This window comes from Apis mellifera, linkage group LG10, assembly GCF_003254395.2.
Source record: "Apis mellifera strain DH4 linkage group LG10, Amel_HAv3.1, whole genome shotgun sequence".
Lineage (NCBI taxonomy): Eukaryota > Metazoa > Arthropoda > Insecta > Hymenoptera > Apidae > Apis > Apis mellifera.
The window spans coordinates 11,586,264-11,613,056 of NC_037647.1; the positions used below are offsets into that span (position 1 = coordinate 11,586,264).

General features: G+C 40.7%; 2 protein-coding genes across 8 annotated transcripts in view; one reads left to right on the top strand and one right to left on the bottom strand.

Moving 5' to 3' along the window:
- LOC100577017 overlaps positions 1-26,793 on the bottom strand; it is a 68,195-nt gene that overhangs the window by 17,228 nt on the left and 24,174 nt on the right. Inside the window, exon 1 of one of the 2 annotated variants that reach the window (XR_003305408.1) lies at positions 232-4,810. The exons of the other annotated variant lie outside the window; for it this stretch is intronic. The gene's annotated coding sequence lies outside the window, so the exon portion shown is untranslated. Of the gene's footprint in view, positions 1-231; positions 4,811-26,793 lie in introns of those variants that run through there. 2 annotated transcript variants of the gene reach the window in all.
- LOC724458 (achaete-scute complex protein T3) lies at positions 6,608-19,401 on the top strand. 6 transcript variants are annotated; one of them, XM_026443152.1, is made up of 7 exons: positions 6,609-7,023; positions 7,173-7,336; positions 7,404-7,618; positions 7,729-11,802; positions 12,739-12,860; positions 14,980-17,055; positions 19,257-19,401. In XM_026443152.1, the coding sequence occupies exon 6, from the start codon at positions 15,959-15,961 to the stop codon at positions 17,021-17,023; it is 1,065 nt and encodes a 354-aa protein (XP_026298937.1). In that variant the 5' UTR covers positions 6,609-7,023; positions 7,173-7,336; positions 7,404-7,618; positions 7,729-11,802; positions 12,739-12,860; positions 14,980-15,958; the 3' UTR covers positions 17,024-17,055; positions 19,257-19,401. The 6 variants fall into 6 exon arrangements, with proteins under 6 accessions (XP_026298938.1, XP_026298939.1, XP_026298940.1 ...); XM_026443153.1 differs by having other exon boundaries at positions 6,608-7,023; positions 7,173-7,328; positions 7,729-12,860; XM_026443154.1 differs by having other exon boundaries at positions 6,608-7,023; positions 7,173-7,298; positions 7,729-12,860.

Below are 26,793 nucleotides of genomic sequence, written 5' to 3' on the forward strand. Positions count from 1 at the left end.
GTATAATGTAACTTGAAATGAGAGGATAGAAAAGAAAAAAATAAATAAGATATTTAAAAATGAAAATTACAATTTTTTAAATTATTAAAATTTCAACTTTGAAAATATACTTACAATTAAAAAAAAAATGTAATTTTATTCGAATCTGAACCCGAGAAAGGATGAGATTGGACAAGATTCGTATCGCAAATTGATCCATTGGAAGAAAAAAAAAAATGCAAAAATATATACCACCCCAAAAAGATTGGTCTCCGGGCAGAGTCTGGGGAAGAAAGTGCGAAATCCGTTGTCCGCGAAAGGAAGAGAGATTTGAATGGACGTCCTGCGCTTCTAGAGACAAAGCGGTCCGAATGAAATGGTAATCGGCGTGGAAACGAAGTTAAAAGAAAAAAAAGAGTGGGGGAAGGTTTGGACGGGCGAGTGGCGTCGTACTCTCCGTACGTATCCGGAGGAAACGTTCTCCGCCGCCGACGCCATTGTTCGCCGTGACGCGGCCCGGCGATCATTTATCAATGCGAATAATAACGGCAAGACTCTATGCGCCCGCTCACACGACCGTTTTCACGACCCCCTCCCCTCCCCGCGCCGCGCCGCGCGGACCGCAGTGGCGCGCACTGGCGTACACCGGCAGGATACGTGTACACGTGTGTGCGAATGCTTATAATAAAAGCCGATATTCCACACGGTGAGGAATAGGCGATTCCGGAGGCGGTTCAATGCTTGAATGCATGGAATTGAAAATAATGGCGGAGTGGGCGTTCATTGTGCCTCGGTGCCCGAGCTTTTTGTCGCTAGCTCTCTCTCTCTCTGTCTCGGTCTCCCTCCCTCTTTCTCTCTCTCTGCCCGATTTTGACGCGGCCGGCCGAGCCACTACACGTCTCGCGAAACGTTGCTGCGCGCAGAACGAACGGAGAAACGCTGAAAAGAGGAACCAATGGCTCGAGATATATCCGTTTCTCGAAACAGGAAACAAGTAATGGCCCGGTTTAGCTGGTGGATTCCTTGCGGCTTTCTTTGAAATTTTTTAATATATATGTATATATATGCGTGTTGAAGAATTGGTATTATTTTGTTCGTTTCAATGAGCAGGAGTTAGAATTACTAGGGGAGCAGTAACCGTTCGGTAGATTCGATCGAAGAGGTAAATCGTTTTTTACGTAACTCGCTCGAACATTGAAATTGTTTGGTGTCTGGTGTCGACGGTGGGACGTCGACGGAGGTCTTGCTTTATTTTTTCCCCTCCCCCCGTTTCAATTCCTCGTTTCATCGCATGGATAAAAGTCGAGTCGTAAATGTAAAGAAAAGAATTTATCGACGGACCGTAAGCCGAGCGGCTGACGGAAGTCGGTTAAGGGAAATAATTTTTGGCGGCATTCCAGTGATCTCGGTCCCGGGCTGCCGAGTTGTAAAAACTAAATTTTAATGCTCTCGCTCGAATATTTTAATTCAACGTGTGCGTTATCACGTCGATGAAACGAAAGCTCAGATAAAATTAAATCAAATCGATCTAAAAAATTACGACTAAAAATTTCTTTCGTTTGTTAAATTTCTCACTCGTTAGGAAAAGCTTAATTACGTTTTCAATTAGAAATCTTTTCAAGCGATTTTTTTGAACGAGTTCACGTTACGGAAAATAATCCCAAGAAAATAGACCGTAAAAATATTTTTTAACGGATTCATTAACGCGCGAACGAAACCTCGTGTATTGCCAACCTCCTAAAAATTAATTCCCCAAATATCGGACGGTTTGATATTGTTTCGTTAGGGAAAAATCAATGAATTGGGGAATTTTATTCGAAGTTTATCGTAAATGAAATTTGGTTGGAAGAAGGAAAACGTTGGGTGTTAATAAGACGTCCGTCTATCTGATCTCAAAGTGGGACGACAAAACACCGGGAGAGCATCACCTGGAGTGTGTTCGTTATTATTACCAGATTTCGCAGGATATTACAAAACACATCGGACGTCAGATGGCTCGCGTTAATTAAGCCACCGTTATGAAAAACGGTGGAGGAGAACGGCGGGGTCCGTGGCTGCCGGCAAAACGCCGTCTCGAAACCTGGGGTAGAACGCACCGTGATTTATTTCCACCACCACAACCGCGACTGTGTGTAACTTTAATCCGCGTTAACGAGTCCATAATTTTTCCCCTACGAAACGATTCATCCCTTTTTCGCGCGATCTCTCTTCTTGCCACGAGTTTGTATGTAGATAAAGTGTGTCTATATTTTCTTTTATACGAGCAATTTAACAAATAATTTTGATATAGTTACGAAGAAGTGAAAATTAATTACGCGTAGCAATGAGAAATATCACAAATTCGAATTATTAAACTTCACGAAGTAATTTAAAATGGATATTATTTTTCGAAACGTAAATCGCTACGTGATCACGAATTTAGTATAAAATTATTTAGTATAAATTTAAAGAATACTAAATTTGTCGCGTATAAATTGAATAAAAAGGAAGAATCGAAAGAAAAGTATCTGTCATTAGCGCTACGTCTTGGCGAAACGCGATTCGAATGATATCTAATGTAAACGATGTCCGCTAGATGCCTCTGAATGGCCAATTGCGAAAAAGAGAAAATCACGAACGAAAGGGAAAAAAGTTCGAAGGGAAGAAACGAGACTGGAGGACACACGTTCTCTCCTGAATTGCAAAAATCAAAAGAAACGAGAGGAAAACTCGATATAGATAGAGAGAGAGAGAGAGAGAAAGAGGGAGAGAGAAGAGGGAGTTTGGCGTTAATGAGCGTTGGCGCGCGCCACCGGTATCGGAGAGTGGCGCGCACGCGTGAAAAGAGGACGAGGGAGACGGTAGAGTAGTGCGCGGCTTATACGCGCGCGGAGAACGAAAACGGCAGCTGCAGCTGCGCACCGCTGCCACGCGCCCTCCGCCGCTCGACTCTCTTCGGATACGATTTTACAGGTCTCTCCTTCTTTCTTTATTTATTTCCTCCCTCCCTCCCACCCCCTCCTTCGCCCGTCTTTCTTTTCCCCCCGCGTCGTCCGCCCAGCGGAGTTCTTCTCCTCGTCGCACGAGCGCCACCCGTCTTCGCCCGTCCTTGTTCACGGCCGCGGTGACACGCACGCACACGCACACTCGGACACAGGGTCGTGCGCGTCCGAGAGGACCACCGGACTCGTCACCTGCACCTCGCCAGACTCCCAACGGTCCTACGGCCACCGTCGACACCTTGCCTAACTTCTCCACGGAGTGGATGGGGAGGAGGAAGGGAGGGGGGAGGAGGCTACCGGCCGAATCCCGAGATTCGAATCGATTCCACGATACTCGCGTGATAACGCTCCCGAAAGAATACTTTTCCGAATCTCTCGAAGAATGGAGAAAAATTTGTCGATTCTATCTTCGTGAAACGAGCGATCTCGAGTAGAATGGAGAATAATTCGAAACGTATTCGTGAGAAGAAGAGAGAAAAATGTGTTTCTTCTAGATTGAGAGGTATTCTTGAAGCAATTTGATCGATAAATGAGGAAGAAAGAGAAAGAGAGAGAGAGACGAATTAGAATACTATTTTCCCCCGATACAGGTTGCGCGCGCGTTTTTCGGTCGAGTGGTGGGGATTCGAGGAGAGGCTGTGACGTAACGTGCGACAGTAAACGAGCTTCTGAGAGGCAAAGACAGGTGCAGAGGCGCATCGGGCTAAGATGAATTCTGATGCGCGATATTTCTTTCGCGCGTGCGTGCTCGGCCACAATTGAGCACGCGCCTTCTATCCCCTCCTCTCCGCCGGAGAAACGTCTCGAAAAAAGTGTGTCTATAAATTACGGATTATAAATTGCAAATTAAAGAAAAAAGGGTATATAGGTACGAGTAGAATAAATGGAGCAAGAAACAAATACAAGTAGGGATAATGTCGGTTGTATAATATCGGTTGTAGAAGAAAGAGAGTTGAGAGAGAAAATTGTCGTAAGTCGAAATTATAAGTTTATCCGTCCATCTTTCCCAAGAATCGCCACCAAGATTCCCATAAATAATATTTCTTACCGTACCGTTTCACCGTTCTATCGACGATTGAAAATGTTTATGCTCAAGTTTAATCGGGAATAAGAAGGAGCATAGGAGAAGGAAGAAAAACGTCTGGGTATATAATACTTTTAGTGGCTGTCTACATTCAAATCAAAATATATTCGCAAATGTAACGTTTCAACGTGGCAGCTGCCGATCGTAATTGGTACCCTCGGAGGCCCGCATCCTCAAAGTGTCGACATGTATCTTGCATCGAAAATAAGAAGCCAATGAAAATGGGGAAAAAAAGGAAGAAAAAGAAAAGAGAGAGAGAGAGAGAGATAGAAAGGACAAAGGATACATACAAGGCACGCGTCCCGCGGTGTATCTCGGCCAATTAAAGTTTGTGCAAAAATTTGCAAACTCGATCGCGTGGAATACTTTTTTTTTTCCTTCGATTTTTTTTTTTCTTTTTTTTTTCTCCAACTCGAGTCGCATTAAATCTGTACGAATCTCGCGATATTCTTGCATGAAATTGCGTTTACTTATCCGGTGAATAATGGTCCTCGAATAAAAATATACAAGTACATGAATTAAGAAAATAATTGGATACGATTGGATACACTTTTTTTCCTCCCCCCTCCCTCTTTCTCTCTCTCTCTCTCTTATGAAATATCGCATCTATTTGAAGTACGTCGAAATTTTTTCTTATTCGATAATCGGATAATACGATTCAAACAGAAGAATATAAATGCAACTGGTTTTCGTAAATAATTTCGAATCGTTTCTTTTTTTCTTTTTAAATTATTTTTACAATTTCAAGTTAATATTTCAAGATTAAGAAAGCCAATTTTCGAAAGATTTTGCCTCTCTCTCTCTCTCTCTCTCTCTCTCTCTCTCGATATTCATTTTTCAATTCAGACTCAGTATCTATCGAGAGAGAGAGAGAGAGATCACGATATACAGCGTTGCTTTCCCCAACCTTGAAAACCCTTTTTCTGCTTCATGAGTAAATTTCGAGCGAGATCCACCTGCCGTTTTGTTTCCAACCAATGTGAGGTTTCTCGCCGTTCTCTCGCCTCTTTCCTTCGTATCAACGAATGAGAAACCAACCCCTTCTCTTCCCCCCCCTCCTCTCTGAAAATTTTACGCTCTTAAAAATTATAAATAATCTCTCTCCTTTCTTTCAGCCGGCTGTTCAACGCCTAATAAAAAGGAAAAAAATTATCCACGCGCGGTTTTCACACAGAAAAATTTCCTCTTCTCCAAAATTTTCTTGATCTTATCACAAGGAGAAGCAAAAAAAAAAAAAAAATATTTCCTCGCCATTTTTCCTTCCTCCTATTCCAATAACTGGAGATAAGAGGAAACGCGGAGGTGCTAAAATCGTCGATAATCTCCAGTGAGCAATAACGAAGAACAAACCCCTCCGGGAGAGAAAGAAGTCCGTTTGAAAAAGAGAGCCGCGCGGCTCGAAAGGAAAGAAAAATAAAAAAAAAAAGGGACGAGGGATGACGATGAGAAAGAGATAGCTCAGAGATAGCTTAGAGAGAGCTTAGACAGAGAGGGAGAGAGAGATAGCTTAGAGAGAGCTTAGAGAGAGATGGAGAGAGAGATAGCTTAGAGAGAGGTTAGACAGAGAGGGAGAGAGAGATAGCTTAGAGAGAGAGCGAGAGAGAGAAAGAACTTAGAAAGAGCTTAGAGAGAGACGGGGGAGAGCTTGAGAGAAAGAGAGAGAGAGAGAGAGAGAGAGAGAGAGAGAGAGAGAGAGAGAGAGAACTTAGATATATATATATATATATATAACTTAGAGAGAGAAAACACTTAGAGAGAGAACACTTAGAGAGAGAGAGAGAGAGAGAGAGAGAGAGAGAGAGAGAGAGAGAGAGAGAGAGAGAGAGAGAGAGAATTTAGATATATATATATATATATATATATATATATATATATATATATATATATATATAACTTAGAGAGAGAGAACACTTAGAGAGAGAACACTTTGAGAGAGAGAGAGAGAGAAAGAGAGAGAGAGAGAGAGAGAGAGAGAGAGAGAGAGAGAGAGAGAACTTAGATATATATATATATATATAACTTAGAGAGAGAAAACACTTAGAGAGAGAACACTTAGAGAGAGAGAGAGAGAGAGAGAGAGAGAGAGAGAGAGAGAGAGAGAGAGAGAATTTAGATATATATATATATATATATATATAACTTAGAGAGAGAGAACACTTAGAGAGAGAACACTTAGAGAGAGAGAGAGAGAGAGAGAGAGAGAGAGAGAGAGAGAGAGAGAGAGAGAGAGAGAGAGAGAGAGAGAGAGAGAGAGAGAGAGAGAGAACTTAGATATATATATATATATATATAACTTAGAGAGAGAGAACACTTAGAGAGAGAACACTTTGAGAGAGAGAGAGAGAGAGAGAGAGAGAGAGAGAGAGAGAGAGAGAGAACTTAGATATATATATATATATAACTTAGAGAGAGAAAACACTTAGAGAGAGAACACTTAGAGAGAGAGAGAGAGAGAGAGAGAGAGAGAGAGAGAGAGAGAGAGAGAGAGAGAGAGAGAGAGAGAGAGAGAGAGAATTTAGATATATATATATAACTTAGAGAGAGAAAACACTTAGAGAGAGAATACTTAGAGAGAGAGAGAGAGAGAGAGAGAGAGAGAGCGCTTAGAGATATATATATATATATATATATAGCTTAGAGAGGGAGAGAGGGAGAGAGAGGGGCGAGCGCGAATCGAGTTAAGTGAAAGGGAGGAAGAAGAATGGAGGAAGAAGGAAGGGGGGAGGGGAGGAAGATTTTGAAGATAACACCGGTATAGCGCGTCCCTCGTTGAGGTTCTTAGCGCCGGTGCCTCGTTAATTACACCTCGTACCTCGATCGTAATTACCCCTCTCTGCCACATAATGAGTCGATTACCAAAGATGGGGACGGAAAGAGAGGAGAAGAAGAAGAAGAAGAGAGAAAAAGAAAGGAAAACTTTTGCCGTTGTCCATATTCGTCATCCTCGAGCCGAGAAAAGGAAGGGAAAAAAAGAAGGAGGTACGCATTTTAAGATTCGCTCACAATTTTTCCATTCTTTTCGTATATTTTTAATATACACGAACGAAAATATCGGTTTCGGTTATATCGATTCTTCATTTCGTTATTCAACTCGATTAATTATAATAACAGAGTTTGTCCGTTCGCAGGTTTCTGGACAGTTTCTGGACACGATAAAAATATATACATATATTCTCGTCATATTCGAAGAGAATAATTTCGTCGGGATAATAACGAGGAATTTTATCGACTCGAGCGTATCTCGAATACCTTGTGTACTTCGTCTTTATCTTGAATTCCTGCTTGTAAAAAAGTGTTTATTTCATTATCGCGCGTCGAACGTTGTGCATGCATTTATTATATCTTTAATATCTCCATAGTTGATCTATGAAGTCGAAGAAAGCGAGTGAGCCGGGATCAGAGGTCATCGAGAGCAAGATATTGGTCGTCGCAACATCGTCCTTCTCCCTTCGCTTTACCTTGACATCTCGTGCCTGCCTGCCTGCCTGCCTGCCTGCGCGCGATTCCTCTGGCGGGGAGGAGGAGAGGGGAGCAGACGTTATTGTTTCGCGAAAATCGAGATAATTTTGTCATGGTTCGAACACCGAACGCCTCGCCACGTTTATCTTCTTTTCTTTCTCTTCTTTCGAATACTACCGAATTCGACGAATTTCTTTTGTATTAAAAGTAAAACTTTATCCGTAGGACGAGTCCGATGACAGGCGCCAAGGATGAGAAGAGGAGGTATCCATCCCGAAAAGAAGAGACCGAGAAGGACAGAAAGTCGTAAATACGTCGCGCGAAACGGCGAATCTTAAATTTCTCTCCCGAGATCGATGGAGGGGGAATGGAAAAGCGACGGCGCGCGACACTTATCCGATCGTTAATTTCTCCATCGTTGTAAAATCGCACGGCGGAGATAAGATATTTATCATTGACAGTTATTGTTATCGTCGCGATAAAATTTAATCGAGACCCTTCTTTTTTTATTTTTTTCTTACAACCTGCATGCGTCACGCGATTTCCTGTTCCCCAACGACGCATCCACCGTTCATCCATCCATTCACGATATTCGTGAATCGTGCTTCCACGCGTTCCATCCGTTAGAGAGTACGTTGTATACCGTTCCTCGCTTCGTGTTTCGATGAGATTCGCAATCCTCGCATTAGAGAATACATTATTAAGAAAAATATGTATTCCAATTATCTCTGTATTTCGACGCATCCATTAGAAGAATATGTTGTTAAGAAAAATATGTATTCCAATTTTCTCTGCGTTTCGACGATATTCCAAATCATCCACTGTTTCTTAGAGAATATGTTGTAAAGAAAAATATGTATTGCAAATATGTATTCTCTGTCGACAATCGATGCATCTATTATTAGAGAATAATTAGAGAATATTAAAATTAGAGAATAAATTAGAGAATATTATTAAAATTAGAGAATAATATATTATTAGAGAATATATTATTATAATATATTATTACACGTTGTAAAAAAAATATGTATTCCGATTTTGTATTCTGTATTTCGATAATCGACACATTTATTTATTTATTTATCTATTAGAGAATACGTCGTAAAAAAAAAAAAAATATGTAAAGTTCCGATTATCTCTATATTTTGATGATCGATGCATCTATTGCTTATTAGAGAATATGTTGTTAAGAAAAATATGTATTCCAATTATCTCTGTATTTCGACGCATCCACTAGAGAATATGTTGTTAAGAAAAATATGTATTCCAATTTTCTCTGCGTTTCGACGATATTCTGAATCATCCACTGTTTATTAGAGAATATGTTGTAAAGAAAAAAATGTATTCCAAATATGTATTCTCTGTATTTCGACAATCGATGCATCTATTATTAGAGAATAATTAGAGAATATTAAAATTAGAGAATAAATTAGAGAATATTATTAAAATTAGAAAATAATATATTATTAGAGAATATATTATTATAATATATCATTACACGTTGTAAAAAAAAAATATGTATTCAGATTTTGTATTCTGTATTTCGATAATCGACGCATTTATTTATTTATTTATCCATTAGAGAATACGTTGTAAAAAAAAAAAAATATGTAAAATTCCAATTATCTCTATATTTTGATGATCGATGCATCTATTGCTTATTAGAGAATGCGTTGTTAAGAAAAATATGTATTCCAATTATCTCTGTATTTCGACAATCGATGCATCTATTACTTATTAGAGAATAATTATTAGAGAATAATATATTATTATAATATATTATTACACGTTGTAAAAAAAATATGTATTTAGATTTTGTATTCTGTATTTCGATAATTATTACTTATCCATTAGAGAATACGTTGTTAATTATCTCTGCGTTTCTACCGTTTATCTATTACAAAATATATTGTATTTCGTTCTTCTTTTTCGATGATATTCGCAATCATATTTCGACGCATCTGTCGTTTATCGATTAGAAAATATGTATTTCGATAATCGATGCATCTATTGCTTATTAGAGAATATATTGTAAAAAAAAAATATATAAAATTCTGATTATCTCTGTATTTCGACAATCGATGCATCTATTGTTTATTCATTACAGATTATATTCTATTTTTCTCTTCATATTTCGATGATATTTTCAATCATGTTTATATATTGTATTTTCTACATGTATTCGACGATCGATATATCTACTATTTATTTATTAAAAAATTAATTGTATTCTTCTCTTCATATTTCAATCGTGCTTCGATCATTTCGGCGGAAATGGATTTTCGAAATCGGTCGATTTCCAGTGGTGCGAAAGAGGGGAGCATTCCTGGACCGAAATGAGCGAGGGACAGATCCTGGAGGAGAGATAGTCCAGTGGGAGCGTGCGGTGTCCTTCGTGGCGTTGCTTGCCCTTTGTCCGTCCACGTGAAAAATGACTGCGGCGAATGATCATCGGTGTACAACACGCACGGATGAAAAAAGAGGGACGCGGAACGCGCGATAAATCTTTGCGAGTAAACGGCCGATCGCTTCTTACGCCTCGGTGACAAGAAACTACCACCACTCGATGCTTTTTCTTACGCGTATTCGGAGTTAAAAGATAGGATTCTCTCTCTATCTCCTTCGTTTATCCACCACGACAACGAGAAAGTTGGATCGAGATCGTTTTACTTCTTTTTTTCTTGGAAGACCGATGTAAGACAGCTTGTAAATTGGTGAATTATCGAAATTATTCGGAATCGAGCAATCCGAGGTTGGTCGAGTTTGGGGGGAGAAGATAAATTTTTGTAAAGAGAGAGAGAAAAAAAAAGGAAAAGGAAATAGCAATTCGCTATTCAATGTTGTAACAAGATAACAAGGTTCGATAACGCGCGCGATGATACGTTTGTCGATTATGTAAATACAATAAACAACTTTAAACGAGCAATTACGCAAGACCCGGATCACTGCGGGGAGAAGCGGCATCCACCGATCGATAATTGCCATTAAGATTATGTAAAACGAGTTTTTAAACGATAATTAGCGAAATAATTAAAGCGAGTGGACAGATTTAATAATAATAATAATAATAAGTATCCACGGTTGGAAAGGACATACACCTCCCTTCTTTCCCTTCTCCTTCGATTCCCCGTTCATTCAAAGCTTGGATCCAATTCGTGCGTCGTATACAAGGAAGAAAGTAAGCAAGAAACATCTTCCGCTTTTGCGACACTTTTCGAGCTCTATCACCGATAAACACCGCCACGAGTTATCCTTATCGAGAGTACAACGCGGCCACTGTGCGCTTGGTGCGATTCCCAGTCTCGCTTAGTTCCTGGAACTAAGCGAGGCAGTGATAAACGCGGCAAGGTCGTGGCGGTGGCGGTGGCGGCGCGCGCGGCATGGGAAACGAACATGGCAACCCCCGTTCGGCTCCACGCCGCTCCACGACGTGTCCAGGATCGTTAATCAGCGCAGCGCCCCGGCTACCATGGGCCCCGATGGAGCCGTAAAATCGTGTTCGTTTTGCGCTCGAAAACGCGTCGAGCCGCTACGCCTGTATTCATTCGCGCCTCGTGCCAACCTCCGCCTCGCTCGCGGATACATACGCCAAGCCTCATACATTTATTCACCGAGTAATTGCAACTTTACACGCGTGACACCACGCGAGCCGAGGACACGAGTTTCCTCCCCCACCTTCTTTCTTCTTTCCCTCTCTTTCGTTTCTTTCGATCGTCGTCGAAAGCTTCGTCGTTTCGCGAAAAGCGTATCATATACGTATCGTTCGACGAGTAAAAACGGTTTTCGGATCGATAAATTAGGAAGTGACGGTAGTCGGTATTCGTAAGGCGACAAGTCACGGAATCTCTATCGTGCGCTTTGTTTGGGGGCAATTAAAAACTCGTACAGTGCGCAGCTGCGAAACTTCGTTTCGGTGCGAAAAAAAGGGAAAAAATTGTTTCGATACAGAGACGGTATTGATTATCGCCAATTTATCTTCGATCCTTCGAAGGTAAACCTGTTGGAAACAATAATAGCACGGGGGAATATAAAATTTTCGTATCCTTATCCAACCGCTCAATTTTCCATTGAACATATCGATAGTTCTTCCTTTTTTCTCTCTCCTTTCGATCGAACGACGCGACATCTGCGAGCTTAAATTCCACCGGCGTGTTCCGTGTCTCGCGTATCTAGTGAATTTTCTGAAATCACGAGTCGCCGCCGTTTGGCGCCCGAGCAACGAACGAAAGTATGGGCGTCAGGAATTTCGCCTGCGAATCGCGAGGAATTCGGTGAACCTGCAACGCGGCATATGCTTCGGTACGTTGCTACCTTGATATATACCTGCTAAACTGTTCACGAGAGCGTATTCACGGGAAGCGCCATATGCGTGGTCGATTAGGTTATGGGTGGCAACCCCACATGGTCTGTGGCGAGGAAAGAAGGAAGGTGGTGGCGCGCACGCATAAATTCCCTTCCTCTAGGTCGAGTGCTACCTGTGCGTTATTGTGTGGCGTGCGCATGCGCGCGTGCGCGCAAACGTCAGCCGGTAACGAAATGCCGACACGTGGAAATCGATATATTTCCAAGGTGGACCTGTGTATTTGCATTTTAATACTTTTTCGCCGTGTTATTTAAAATTTCATGTTTATCGTTAAATTTGTCATCGCTCTATTCGTCCTTCTTCGTTCTTAACAAAATAAACTACTTCTATCAAGCGTTTATATCGGGAGTAAAAAAAAAAAGAAAAAAGAAAAGTATATAAGTATTCAATTATGGTATATCCTAAATTGGAAAATGGTAATTACGCCCTTGTAACATTTTGCAGTTGAAGAGTACCATCTTGTCCGATCTTGTTCCGAAGCTTTTTCCTTTTTTCTCGGTTCGGGTCGTTTATTAGCCGACAACAGTTTCATTAACGCAGAAAAGCCGATACTCCGATCGACCTCGAGAGAAATCTTGTGAAAAAAAAAAAAAAGAAAGATAAAATCGTAATAACTCTTCAATAGGAGTTTTATTATCGATCTTTCGATAACGAGACACGAGATCATTTAATACAAATATTAATTACACGATAAATTCGCAAACGTGGAATAATTTGTTTTCAGTTTCGAGTCACATTTACGTTACGTAACGTAAATTCGTTGTTCGACTCGAACAATGCGCAATTAGACTCGTCTGGCTCGGCCGGTTGGACGATATTTTAAGACTTTGTTTTAAGATACTTCTAACAACGCTTTTGCATTTATTTTTCAGATACAACGCGATCTCTCTTCAGTGTTAATTTCACGATAATTATCGGTGATGTGGCCAGTTAGCCTGACCGACGTGGTTCAAGAATATAATTACGGAACAAATTGTCCATTCAAAGGTTCAAGGTAATAAAGCCATCACCGACTGAAAAATTTTCTTTTCGTCCTTTTCTCTCTCTCCATCTCCCTCTCCCTTTCCTCGTATTCACCTTCCTCGTTACCTTACCTATCTCACCTCACTCTTATCTCTTTTTCTTTTCTCGTATCTTAAAATTTTATCTCTTTCTCGTATCGTATAATGATTTTTCAAAAAAAGGGAAGGAAAGGAAAGGAAAAAGGAGAAATGAGAATGTATTTTCGAATGTACAATTTATCGAGGCATATATTTTTTTATCGTAACGAAATTACACGACGAAAAACAAAATCGCTCTTTCGAGGATGCACGTACGTTAACGTCCTTGCGTCGGATCGGCGAAAATTAGTAGTTGGCGTAACGGGTACGCGAATGGGCCACACCGTTCACAGGGGCGTCATGTTCCTTGGAACAGGTTGCCATACCAAGAGAAGCTCTACGATGTTAATGGCGATACCTGCAACTTTGCGGTTAAAAATTTGTCGCGCGGTGAGAAGTACGAAAAGAAGACGAAAAATCCCCCGACAGTCTCGTAAATCTTTTTACACCGATACCTCTCTCTCTCTCTCTCTCTTTTACACCTTGCCTTTCACCCTGGTCCTTGAGAACCAGGAATCGCAAGGAAGAAAAAAAGAAAAACGTAAAGAGGAAAACTTAGTTCGAGGCGAGTCCTCGCCGATCGATATCTTCGAAAGAATGGGAAGGAAACTCGGCCGGTAACGAAGAGTCGATACGATTTGTCAATAATAATTCGGGGACGCGAAACGAAAGAAGAAAAGAAAAGAAAAGAAAAGAAGAAAAAAATGAGAAAACTCGAGGAGAGAGAGAGAGAGAGTTTCGGTTTCGGTTTCGATACCGCGGCGGTATCGGTGGTAACCGCTTATCACAGCGTTATCAGTTACACGCGAGTACCTGGATACAAGTTAGTCGGAGAGCACGTGAAAGCGCTTCTTTATCTGTCGAAAATCCGAACGCGAGACGAGACGACGTTCGGCCGTCGTATATTTATCACGCAGCCTCGGACTCGCTCGGTCCGCGCGCGTACTTACTTATACGCGCGCGTGGGGAGAAACGTCCAGTGGCCCTCGTCGAGTGCCCCTTACGCGCGCCGCTTTTTTCCAACGGAGAGAAAGATAGATAGCGCATAGATGGAGAAAGAGAGAGAAAAAGAGAGATAAGGAGAAAGAGATAGAAAAAAAGGAGGGAGACAGAGCGCCGGTAAAATGAAAAAAAAAGAAGAAGAAGAAGAAGAAGAAGGAACAGGGCATATACCTGTTCCACGCGTGAGCGCGCACACACATGCACTCACACGAGGCTAGGTCCACGCGCGCTTACGTGCGCGCGCACGTCCTCCCCTTAAGCACGAGGCCCGGCAAGCACGCGTGCGTCCTAGTACACGCACGCACGCTTCGTACGTAGCGGATAAAAGGGAGCGGTGGTGGGGAGGAGCGAGTGGATGGATGGGGGTCGGCGCGCGCCACGGCGCAAGGGTGGGGGGAACGGCTCACGTCTTCCACCCCCTGCCCTCTTCACCACCGCCGGAGTTCCCGTAACACCACTGCCCCCAACTTGGGCCCACGTATCCTCCATACGCGCCCCCTCGCTCCGCTCGCGCCGCGCCCTCTTTCCTGCCTAGCTTCTCTCCTCGCCCGCCATCACCTCTCCTCGTCCTCCTCCTGCTCCTCGACGTCGTCCTCCTCTTACCACTACTCGTCTTCTTCCTTCCTCGCCACGCATCTTTTTTCTTTCTCTCTCTCTCTCTCTCTCTTTCTTTCTCTCTCGACCGGCTTCTCTCTGGACCAGCTTTTCTTTCTCCCGATATATAACTGTTCAAATTTCGATCCCTGAGACACACAGGCCGGTCGGTGGGGATGCGGACCCTTCTTGCTTGCGTGCCAGTGTCTCTCACGCGTGCACGAATTTTTGGGGATCGTCGCGAGCCCCGATTTCTTTTTTCTTCCTTTTTTTTTCCCCTCTTTCTTCAATATTCGAGAATTCTTCGTCTCAATATTATCCACGATCGCTCGGTATACGGATAACGTTACGTTTACGTCTCGGTAAGAGAGATATAATAAAATATTCCGAATTTTTAATAAACGCTTTGTTTCGCAGGACGAGCGGGAAGGAGATAACTCTCTAAATTGCTCTTAAATCATTAAGTAAGAAGTTGAAATCTACTCGTAAGCGCGAGTAGAAGGATGAAAAGGAGCGAGAGGTTCGAGTGTTATCAGTGATCGATAACGGCGAAATAGATGGCGGAAGGAGCAAGGAGGACGAAAGAGGGCGATTCACGAAGATGAGAATCTCGGGCGTTGTAGGGCCTTTGGATGGATGGAGGAAAGTGGTGGGGATGCGGACAGGGGTATGGGGCGCTGCAAGCCAGTAGGGTGGGAAAGAGGGGGAGAAGATGGGGGTTTAGGGCCCGAGATCGAGTATGAGGCCTTATGGAGGGGATAGGCGCGTGCCCGCCCTGGCTATATAAGGCCTCGAACCCTTCTTAGTAAGGCATTTCGGGAGCCAGATCCGTGCCGTGAGCGTCAAGGGTGCGGTTTTTTTTAAAAGTTTCTCGACTTTACCGATCTTCTCGTCACGTACAAACCGTGCGATTTCCGACGTCTCGTTTATTTTCTCTCCACTTTTTCCCGAGCGACGCGTTCCTCGTGTGTTTCCTATATCCCCCCCCCCTCCCCACCTACCTTTCTCTCTCTCTCTTTCCACGACTCGCAGAGCACGCGTCGCCGCCGAATTACGTCCTCGAGTTGGTGAGACAAGGAGGGGGATTATCTTCTCTTCCCTCTCTCTCGGCCGGAGAGAAGAATCGGATCGTGGCCGTGCTCGATCGGCGGCCCTCGATCCAACAGTTCCGTTCCGTGCAGTTCTTCGGTCGTCCACGAACAACAACAACAACAACCAATCATCGTGATCATCATCATCATCGTCATTATCATCATCGATCGGAGGATTCCGTCGGTCAAGGTCGTCCGGCACGCGCTCCAGCGCGCTCGCGCTCTCCTCCGTGCGAGCGGGAGCGGAGTCCCCGCGGGAGGGCGCGGGGGAGGAGGAGGAGGCGGGAGGAGGGGGAGTCAGTGATATGACCTTAGTGGGATCGGCGAAGGAGGGAATATCGAGCCGAGCGTTGCCCGTCATGTTGAGCGTGCAGCACCACCACCACCACCACCACCACCACCACCCCAACCATCTTCATCACCACTCGGTCGGCTCGTCGGCTGCCGGCGGCCAAAGCCACGCGCGGGGCAACGTGATCGTCTCCGCTGCGGGCACCGCGCAGCAGAGTGGAGGCGGTGGAGGCGGAGGGGACATCGGCAAGATCCAGCAGCACGGTTGCAAGCGGTCCAAGATTTACGGGCAGGGGGGCGGCCCGTACGGGACCGTGCCCCATCAACCGGCCTCGGTCGCGAGGCGGAACGCGCGCGAGCGGAATCGCGTCAAGCAGGTGAATAATGGATTCGCCACGTTGAGGCAGCACATACCGCAGAGCGTGGCCCAGGCGTTGGGCGGGAGCACGGCGGGGACCCACGGCGGGTCCAGGGCGGGCAGTAAAAAGCTGTCCAAGGTCGAGACGTTGAGGATGGCGGTCGAGTACATAAGGAGTTTGCAGCGCCTTTTGGAGGAGCACGACACCGGCTCGGACGTGGCGAGCGTGTCCTCCCCCACGTCCTCGTCGTCGTCGTCGTCGTCTTCGTCGTCGTCGTCGTCTCCCCCCTCCTCCGCCTCGTCCACGTGCAGCTCGACGAACGGGATAGGCGTGGAGGCGTCCGCGCTGCGCCACTCCTCCCCGGAGCTCAGACTTCGAGGGAACGGCAACGCTGGGAGCGGCAATAACAATAACAATAACAGTAACGGTGGTAATAATAACAATAACAACAACAACAACGAAATTCGACACCACGCCGATCTGCACCGGCACCAACACCTCAGACAAAATCCAAGCCCGACCTTCGTCCCTTGCTCCGAGGCCTCGAGCTCGCCCACGCCGAGCTTCGTCTCCGAGGCGTCGTCGGCCGGCAGCCAGGGCTACGCCACCTCGGCCACCCTTTACGCACCGCACTCGGACGGCTACGACAATTACGAGCCAATGAGCCCCGAGGACGAGGAGCTGCTCGACGTCATCTCGTGGTGGCAACAGAGTCAATGAACGTGTTCGCCCATCCCTTTCCAAGGTTATAGGTTAGTGTTAATCGCGTTCTTTTATCTTATCTCTCTCTCTCTCTAAACTCGATTCGAAGTTTCTCTCGGATTGATTAATAGTAAAGAATACGCGCAATACAAAATATTTTGATTTTCACGAGACTATTAAAATTAAATCAATTTTAAATCTTATATATTTAAATATAAATTTAAATAACATTGTTATATGTTTTTTTAGTAGACTTTAGTTTACTTTTTAATAAGCGAAAGGAAAAAATACACGCAATACAAAATATTTTGATTTTAAAAATCAAAATAAATCAATTTTAAATCTTATATTTAAATATAAATTTAATCGTTACATATTTTTTTAGTAGTACAAAATATTTTGATTTTAAAAATACGGTTATAATTAAACTTTTCACGAGACTATTAAAATTAAATCAATTTTAAATCTTACATTTAAATATAAATTTAAATAACATTGTTATATGTTTTTTTAGTAGATGTTTACTTTTTAATAAGCGAAAGGAAAAAATACGCGCAATACAAAATATTTTGATTTTAAAAATCAAAATAAATCAATTTTAAATCTTATATTTAAATATAAATTTAAATAACTTAATTGTTATATATTTTTTTAGTAAACGTTTACTTTTTAATAAGCGAAAGAAAAAAATACACGCAATACAAAATATTTTGATTTTAAAAATCAAAATAAATCAATTTTAAATCTTATATTTAAATATAAATTTAAATAACTTAATTGTTATATATTTTTTTAGTAAACGTTTACTTTTTAATAAGCGAAAGAAAAAAATACACGCAATACAAAATATTTTGATTTTAAAAATCAAAATAAATCAATTTTAAATCTTATATTTAAATATAAATTTAAATAACTTAATTGTTATATATTTTTTTAGTAAACGTTTACTTTTTAATAAGCGAAAGAAAAAAATACACGCAATACAAAATATTTTGATTTTAAAAATCAAAATAAATCAATTTTAAATCTTATATTTAAATATAAATTTAAATAACATCGTTATGTATTTTTTTAGTAGACGTTTACTTTTTAATAAGTTTAAAAGGAAAAAGGAGAGGAGGTTATCCTGTCTCTCTTTCTCCCTCCCCCTCTCTCCTCCCGTGAAACTTTTTCTCACCTCCCGCGCTTCTCGAACGATCGTAAATTTCGCCCGTGAGGTAACATCCGCGTTATACGTATACCCCGAGCAAGTTCAAAGAAATTTCCGACCAGATTTGTGACCTTGCCCCGGCGCACAATGGCGCGCGCGACCCCTCGCTCGAAACTCCCGGCCATTCAAATCGCAGACTCCATTCAGAGGGGCAGCGGAGAGTATACATTCGAGAAGCGACGCTTTTGTCCCCCGATTTCTTTCACGTCGCGCCGCTCTCGTGTGTGTGTGTGCACCCCCCCCCCTCCCTTCGAACCGAATTTTCGCCTCCTCCTTTCTTTTTCTTTTTTCTTAAATTCGAGTTGTAATAATAACAATTAATGGAAAATGAATTATATTTTTCGAGTTTGTTTATTAAAAGTATATGATTTTTCTCTCTGATTAATCGAATCGAATTTCATTTTCCATTTTTCTTGCATTCCGTTTTGTTCGTCTTTCTCTCTCTCCTCCCTTCTTTCTTTCTTTCTCCCTTGACAGAAGAGACGATTTCGTCTGCCGCGTTTAACCTGAATGCATCTTTCAGGATATTCCAGTATCCCTCCCCCCTCCCCTCCCCTTTTGTGGGTTTTTGAACCGGTACGCTATTCTTCCGTCCTTCTCCTTTTTCCGTCCCCTCGTTTCGTCTCCTCTTCCTTTTTTTTTTCTTCACCGAGGAGCCTTCCCTCGGCTAAAAGTAAAAACTTAGTAGCCCCTCCCTTACCTGAAATCATCCCCTCTGTGTATACCTGTGTGTCGCGCAGCGTTTTTCTCGAACCGATCCATGTCCTCTCCAAGTCTTCCAATTTTATTTCGTTCCCTTGGAATAATAATATTGCGAGATCGGGCGTCTTTTTTTATTTTTTCGATCGGGCGAAATCGCGTGAGAGAGAGAGAGAGAGAAAGGGAGATATAAATTTGAAAAGTGGAAATTTTCGTATGTAATATTTAAAATTGGATAAAATTTTATTCAAGTGTAACAGAGAATTTGTTAATTTTTTAAGAAGACGTAATATCGTATGTACGATGGTGTGAAAATGTTTGTTTCTCTTTTTTCTTTTGCAGAAACAATGGGGAATGGCGGAAAAAAAAGCGCAGAAACGACGAACGCTGTTCTAACGCTGTGATCTAGTCATATTGTAATAATATTTTTGTAATAACGATTGTAATAATTTTACGAACGAGGGCAAATCGAATTAGATTAGAATTATAGATTAGAATTCGTTTTCTTTTTTTTTTCTATTAAAAGTCGAGTTAATCTATCGCGTTACGAAAAAACGGGTTTGTCCGAGAGAAAACGTTCATCTAGGATACGTGTAACGATATAGCGCTACAAGCAAGAGCGATCGATATTTGAACGACAATCCTCGAAGGATGGAGGAGCATTCCAGAGTGCCTTACGAGAAGAAAATTGTTTCATATTTTTAAATAAGTTGAATAAGTTAAATTAGCCTGAAATTTGCGCACGAAAAATAATAACTTTTAATTATTGTATTTTTCTGTATTCTGTATATTTTTTTAGAAAGGAGAAAAAAAAAAATATTATTATATATTCCGGTATTAAAACGAAAGTTCGAGAAAGTACTGGAAGAACTGATTTGTTGTAAATTTTATACAAATGTTATTAACCTTTCGAGAATGTTAACAATTCGAACGGATACCGACAAAAAAAAATGCTTCGTTAAAGTTTATTTATATATATATATATATATCGATTCGAATAATTATTTAATAATATTTTCATGAAATTGTATAATATCGAGTTGTATTATAATAATTTGTAATATTATTGTAAATAATGTTTATAACGAGATTGTTTTCATAATGAAATGGAGATAGAATACATTCAACGTTTACATTGGACTATATATAAAAAAAAAAAAAAGTTGAAAAAATTTTATCGAACTCGTGCCTTTTAAATATATATATATATATACACACATATTTATATATATATATATATATATATATAAAATAAATAATAAATCGTTAAATATATTGAACAACGTTACATCAGATTCTCATTATTCCCCTAGAAACTAGAAACGTAATCTTCTTCCATCGCGAAATCTTCCTTACCGATGTATCTCGCATCGTATTAATCGAACGCGTATTACGATAGTACTGGAATGTGCCGTGCCGTGTATAACGCGAGATGAAAACGAAGAACGATTGGACGAAATAAAGAACGATTTTCTTTGGACAAGTGTAAAATATTGATTTATGAATTCGAATTACGGACGATAGAAATTACGATTGTAATGGACGGAACGGTTTACAGTGAAAACAGGTACGATTTGTAGATTTTTGCCGGACCGGGCAGAAGGAAGAAAATTTCTCGACAATTGTTCGTTTCATTGTTTCGTGATAACGGTACGCAGTGTTTTTTGTGAAAAATCGATCTTCAATAAACAAATCGCAACAAGTGGTATTGTTTCTTGTTCAGGTAGCCACAGGTTACTAACCTAACCTAACTTATTCTAACGGATCCGATAGTTTTAGGTACGGATCCCTGGGGTATAGGGGATCGATTTTCAAGTTTCGAGATAACGGAAGATAATTTTCAAAATTTTTAAATCGTTTTCGTACCTTTTCTTTTGGAAACTTGTTCAAAAATGTTTCGAAATGTTAGGAAATGAATCGCGGTGATCGTAAAATTTGAAAAATCTGATCAGTCGAGCACAAAGAACGATATTATTTATCAGCCTTCTATCTTGTTATCGCCACGTTCAATCATTGCCTTGTTAGGTTGATAGGAAAGGTAAATTCACGACACAAATCGGGCATTGTCGCTCGATACAAAGCCGCCTTTTCGTTTCCGCCATTACGCCAGTAGGTATTTCGACACTTCTCGACAATTTCTTCTTTTTTTTTTCCTTTGGTGGCTGTATAATTTGAAAAAAAAATTCGTCATTTTACACAAGGCTCGTTTAAAATTTCCAGGATCCATCGTTTGGTTTCTTGTTCTCTAAATTTCTTTTTTTTTTTTTTTTTTTTGTTAAAAGGGATATATCAAGAATTTCTCCTTTCTCCCTTTTAAAATCTATATTTTCAGGTTTATTCGTCGTTTAAAATAAAGACACCAATTTGTGACAATGTATATACGTGCATTTTACGTTGATCACAATTCGCGCGGCCCACTCAACGATTCACCGATTTCGCTTGATTTACGTTCTTCTCTGCGGTCTCGAAAAACCGAGGAACAACGAAAGAAAGAAGTTCGGGCGTTGGAAAAGTTACCGCGAATCCCGGCTGGTTATTTGCTCAAAAACCGCAAAAGAAGGGGAGAAGACTCCGCCCTTTCTCACCGCACTTTTAAATGTGTCGCGAAGGAAAACACGTTTTTCAGGAGGTGTATCATTTCGAGGATCGTTAAATAGTAGAACCATAAACGAGATAAACGAAAGTAATGCTCGACCGTTATTGTAGCTCGGCGGGAAAATATTTGTCCATCGTATTGAAACGAAAGAATGGAATTGAATAAATCTAAAGAATCGAAAAACTTTAGACGAGAAGATCGATCGAATCGGTTACGTTTATTACGTTGGAGGGGTAATGTAGGCACGCGTTACTTGGAACCACGCGATGGCGTGGCTCGAGTAAATCCTCTTATCCGCATCGATGACGCCCGACCAGACGAGGAACACGAGGATGAACGGCGAGGAAGAGCTCGTCGAGCTCGTACGCGGAACGATCGAATCGCGGACTTGCCTTACCGGTGCAACGAGTCGAAAGGACCAGCTTCCACGGGGCCTACGGATGCGGATCCGTCTAGCCGGCAACGACGATCTCCTTGGAAAGGAACAACCGACAACACTCGTCGCGCCTTGTTACTACCTCTCCAGCCCGCGTTAAATTGGATTTAAATTTCGAGATTTATAACGCACGGCGACAAGAGGGGGCCTCTCTCTTCGAGGAACTCTCCTCGCACTCTCTTCGCTTTCTTTTAATCTTTTAACGCGCGTTGTAGCGTTGTAGAGGAGGGGAAAAAAAAAAAAAAAAAAAAGAGAGAGAAAGAAAGGAAAAAGAACTTAGACGAGCGTGTTTCTTTCGATCTTGTCCGCAATTTATTACAAGCAGGGTGTCGAAATTCTCGCGATGCCCCTCCTCCCCCTCTTTCATTATGCAATACGACCGATTGAATTCTCGGCTCGAACGTTACCAGGAGTCTATAAGGGGATACGAGAGCGAGATTCGAGCATAGAATTCGCTTCTTCGATCTTGAAACTTTTTCCTATAAATTTTTGCCTGTTTCTTGTTCTCGAGTTGTAAGAAACGGAAAATTGATCGATATTTTCGCATTATTATTTGTATTGATTAATGCCGATCTTGTTAATGGAATCTCGCAATTTTATTAAAAATTATTTTCTCGTTGTCTCGTTGCATTTTAGATTATTCAAGCGGATATTAATTTTAACTCGATGTTAAATGAAACGAATCTCTCAAGGATATATCGATGTAGGAACATTCAATGGACTTTATCTATATCTCAGTTATAAGAAAATAGGAGGTAAGAAATACGTTCGTCCAAGGAAGAAGTAGCAACTCCTCTTCGCCTGTTATGCCGTCCTGTTACTTAAAATTTTAATTTCGACGAAAGTTCGCTAAGAAAAAGAGAGAAAAAAAAAGAAACAATTGTCAACGATTTCGAGATTAACTTTTCGTTAAAAAAAAAAAAAAAATTCTTCGCACGCGTGTTTCCGTCACGATACGTTTTCCCACCGGTTTTAATCGTTCGTTTTTGTGGTTCAACTTTGTTGCACCGAGTGCTTATTAGCGTAAACCGTAGCCCGAAGCTAAATTGTCATGTTGAACGAGGCAGAAATAAGAAACGAGCAATACGTGCAATTTCGCCCGAGATACACGTCTTTCGGTTTTTTTCAATTTCACCATACGCTCACCTTCCTCTTCTATCCGTTTCGCAAAAAAAAAAAATGCATTCACGTGACGTTGCATCTTTTCCTTCCTTCTTTTTTTTTTTCCCTTCATCCTCTTTGTACTTTCGCTCGGAAAAGTATCAACGAAATCGGGTCGATAAAGAAGAGACGCGTAATCTTGTTGGATACCGTGACGTGTAATTCTTTTTTTTTTTTTCTTTTTCTTTTAATTCCATATTGAAACGATTCTCGCGAATTCTTGTCGAAGTGTGATCAAGTCGATCCTCACTATGTGACGCGATGGAAAGTGGCAAGTAACGAGCGATACTCGGTCGATACGAAGTTTTGAAATAAATAGATAGTCTACTTTAAAACATTTTTTTATCGCTAATTTTTTTTTGAAAAATACGAACTCTCGTTTCATCGTCGAATTTATCGGGGATAGAAGCAATATAAAAAAATATAAAAAATATTTAATATAAAATATAAAAAAAAATCTACAATAATATCTCGTCCATCGAGGATGGATTTCGAATTGGAATGGAATAATTCTCTTCTTCTTTTTTTTTTTTTTTCGTATCGATCGATTTTCCGGAAAAAAAAACGATCCAAGAAGAACGATACGTTAATTGGGATCGTAATTTATACCGGTATTCGGTCTCGGCGGCGTATTTTGCCCGTCGTTTATCTCGAAAGTGAGATTTTAACCGAGTGGCAGGTCGAAAGGAAACGAGGCTGTAATATATTCCGCTCTTCCTCTCGCGATCACGGCTCGCGCGTACACGCCCGCTCGAATAATTAAAAGCGAGTTTTACTTTTCTCGAAACTTCTATCCTTCTGTCTAGATCTGCATTATTTCTATTAAAAAACGAGAATATTTTTTTTTTTTTTTTTAATTAAAAATTTGAAACGAAAATCTAAAAAAAAAAAAAATTGGATTTCGAATAACAGTGAATTTACTTCGAGACTTAATAAAATCGTCGCCTCTTGTGTGCCGGAAGTGATCGTGAAAAGCGTCCCTCGGGGGGCAGGCGATAGAAGGAAGAGGGGGGAGGGGGAGGGGAGACGTTTTCATGAACTATCCTCGCGGGCGGTCGTCGTTTCCTTTCCACTTCGATTCCATTTCAGCGACCAGTTTTTCCAAGAGTTGAATGGAGCAGGAAAGGGGCGGGGGAGGGAGAGGGGGTGAGAAGGGATAGGGGAAATTCGTGCCCTTACGAATTCGCCACGAGTGTCGTGGGTGGTCGTGGCGGGGAACGGCTTCCTCGGGATTCCCTCTCGTTTCGCCAGGAATTCGACGCGCGAGAGATGCAGGCGTGTAGATAGAATCGTCTACCTATGGCCAACCTCTCCGTGTCTCTCTTTTTAAAAACGACGTTTTACGACGCACTTCTGAAAATGATCGTCGACCGCTGATCTCGTGACCGATTTACCGATTTGGTTTTATCAGAAATCAAAATTTCGAAGTAAGCGAGTTAAAGTTAAAATTCGATAATATATATAAAGTTCAAAATAATAATAATAATTGTAAAACGATCAAAATTATCTTACCAATAAATGTTATTTAAGCATTTCGATAAAGTAAGTTTATTCGAAATTTTTAATTGGTTACTTTTTCAATGATAAAACGTAAAAAGAAATTTGTATGTAATAATGGAATCACACGTACACTTGGCAATCTCTTAATTTCAGGTAAGGATATATATATAACGTTTCGAGGACGACGTTTATCGTCGGACCGGAACAGATACGGTGGCTGATAATCTCCATCTTCGTTGTTTAAATCATTCACCTCGGATTCATTGTATATCTGTGATCGTAAACCCGAGGCAGGGTTAGAGATTTTATCCGGGGTCCTTGGGAATCTTTCGTTGGCCGATGTCAAAACGTATAACATCATCGGTCATCTCTTGAAACTCGATCGCAGTGGGACATTGTTTACGAAGCGTTCGCCTTTGTCTTGCGCTCGAGGAAGGGAATCGGTCTGTCTCGATCTGTTGGCGGAGACACACGCGTCGTGGTTCTTCTATCTAGCCAGTACAGCGCGAGGTGGTATACAGTCGCCGCGGGAGTTCGTTCGGTCGAGAAGTCAGAAACTGGAGTATCGATCTTGTTATCTCTCGGTTTGTATCGCCAAGCCTATCTTCGGTGTGAAGTGTGTCGCGCTCGGACAGACGTCGCATGATGTCTTGCTTCAGTTTTAGATACACCGTGCGAGATAAGAAAATATCACAGTATTTTCTTTGGAATAATTTTTTTTCTAAAATTATGAAAACTGAAGCGAAGAAATTTCTGATCTTGAAGAAAAAAACGTAAAGATTTTATTTTATATACCTTATGAATATTTATCTTTCATTTTCACCTTTTCTTCCAACTAATTCCCCTCTTCCTAATTTTCTTAAATCCTTGTGAAACTTTTCGAACAATTTATAGAATGTTCTTCTCTTGTAAATGACAGCGGAGTATTGTATTATATATGTAAGTTAGACAAGGATAAAAATCTCGGCGATCAACGCCATCTCGCGTTTGGATCATCGAAGCTTCGACTCGTTACTAGCGTAGCAGAATGTGCAAAGAGGTATTCGTGACGTCACGGGGGAAAGAGAGATCGCAACATCGTGCGACAAGGACAGAATAGACGAGCCACTATTTTTGGTTATACGGCTCCTAATACCCCCCACTACTTCGACCCACGCTACGTTAATAATTCATTAATTATTACTTTTTCAATAAAAATTTATATACTTTTGGGCTTGCATATTAAAGTTTGAACTTTAGACGAATTTCTCGTGTCAATTTCGATGCATTAATTAATCCCATTAATTATTTATTAATTATTAATAAATCGTAACTTCTAAATACATCGAGACGCCATATTGAAAATTAATGAATTGATTAATTATTCGTTTTTCGATCAAAATTTCCATACTTTCGAGACTATGTCATGAAGCTGAAGCTTCAGACAAGCTTCTCTTCTCAATTTTAACTCGATATTCTTTTCAATTAATCATTTATTAATCGATTATTGCAAATCGAATTGACGTCATTCGTATGTGATGTATTTTTCATTAATTTATTATTATTGCCGAATTTATTTATAAATATTATTATAAAATCTGAAACATTAGTTTCATCACTATATTCAAGCATAAATTTTACTTACAATTTTGCTTTTGTTTAAATGAAAAAATTGATTGTTTATCAATGGACATTTTCTATAAAAATCGTTAATAAATAATTAATTAATAAAAATTTCACGTTTCAAATTGATACGAGAAGCTTGTTTGAACTTTTAACATTAAAATACAAGTCTAAAAGTGCATAAATTTTGTTTAAAAAACGCGTAATTATTGATTTTCAACATGGCGTCTCGATGTATTAATCGTTAATAAATAATTAATGGAAAAGAATCAATTCACGTTAAAATTGATGTGAGAAACTTATTTGACACTCTAATTTCAAAATGCAAACCTAAAAGTGCAGAAATTTTTATTAGAAAATAAAATACGAGTAATTGATTAATTTTCAACATGGCGTCTCGATGTATTAGAAATTTCGATGTATTAATCGTTAATAAATAATTAATGGAAAAGAATCAATTCACGTTAAAATTGATGTGAGAAACTTATTTGACACTCTAATTTCAAAATGCAAACCTAAAAGTGCAGAAATTTTTATTAGAAAATAAAATACGAGTAATTGATTAATTTCCAATATGGCGTCTC

Bases quoted from the DNA above. Each gene is read 5' to 3' on its own strand.
- LOC724458 (XM_026443153.1), top strand. From the start codon at position 15,959: ATGACCTTAGTGGGATCGGCGAAGGAGGGAATATCGAGCCGAGCGTTG.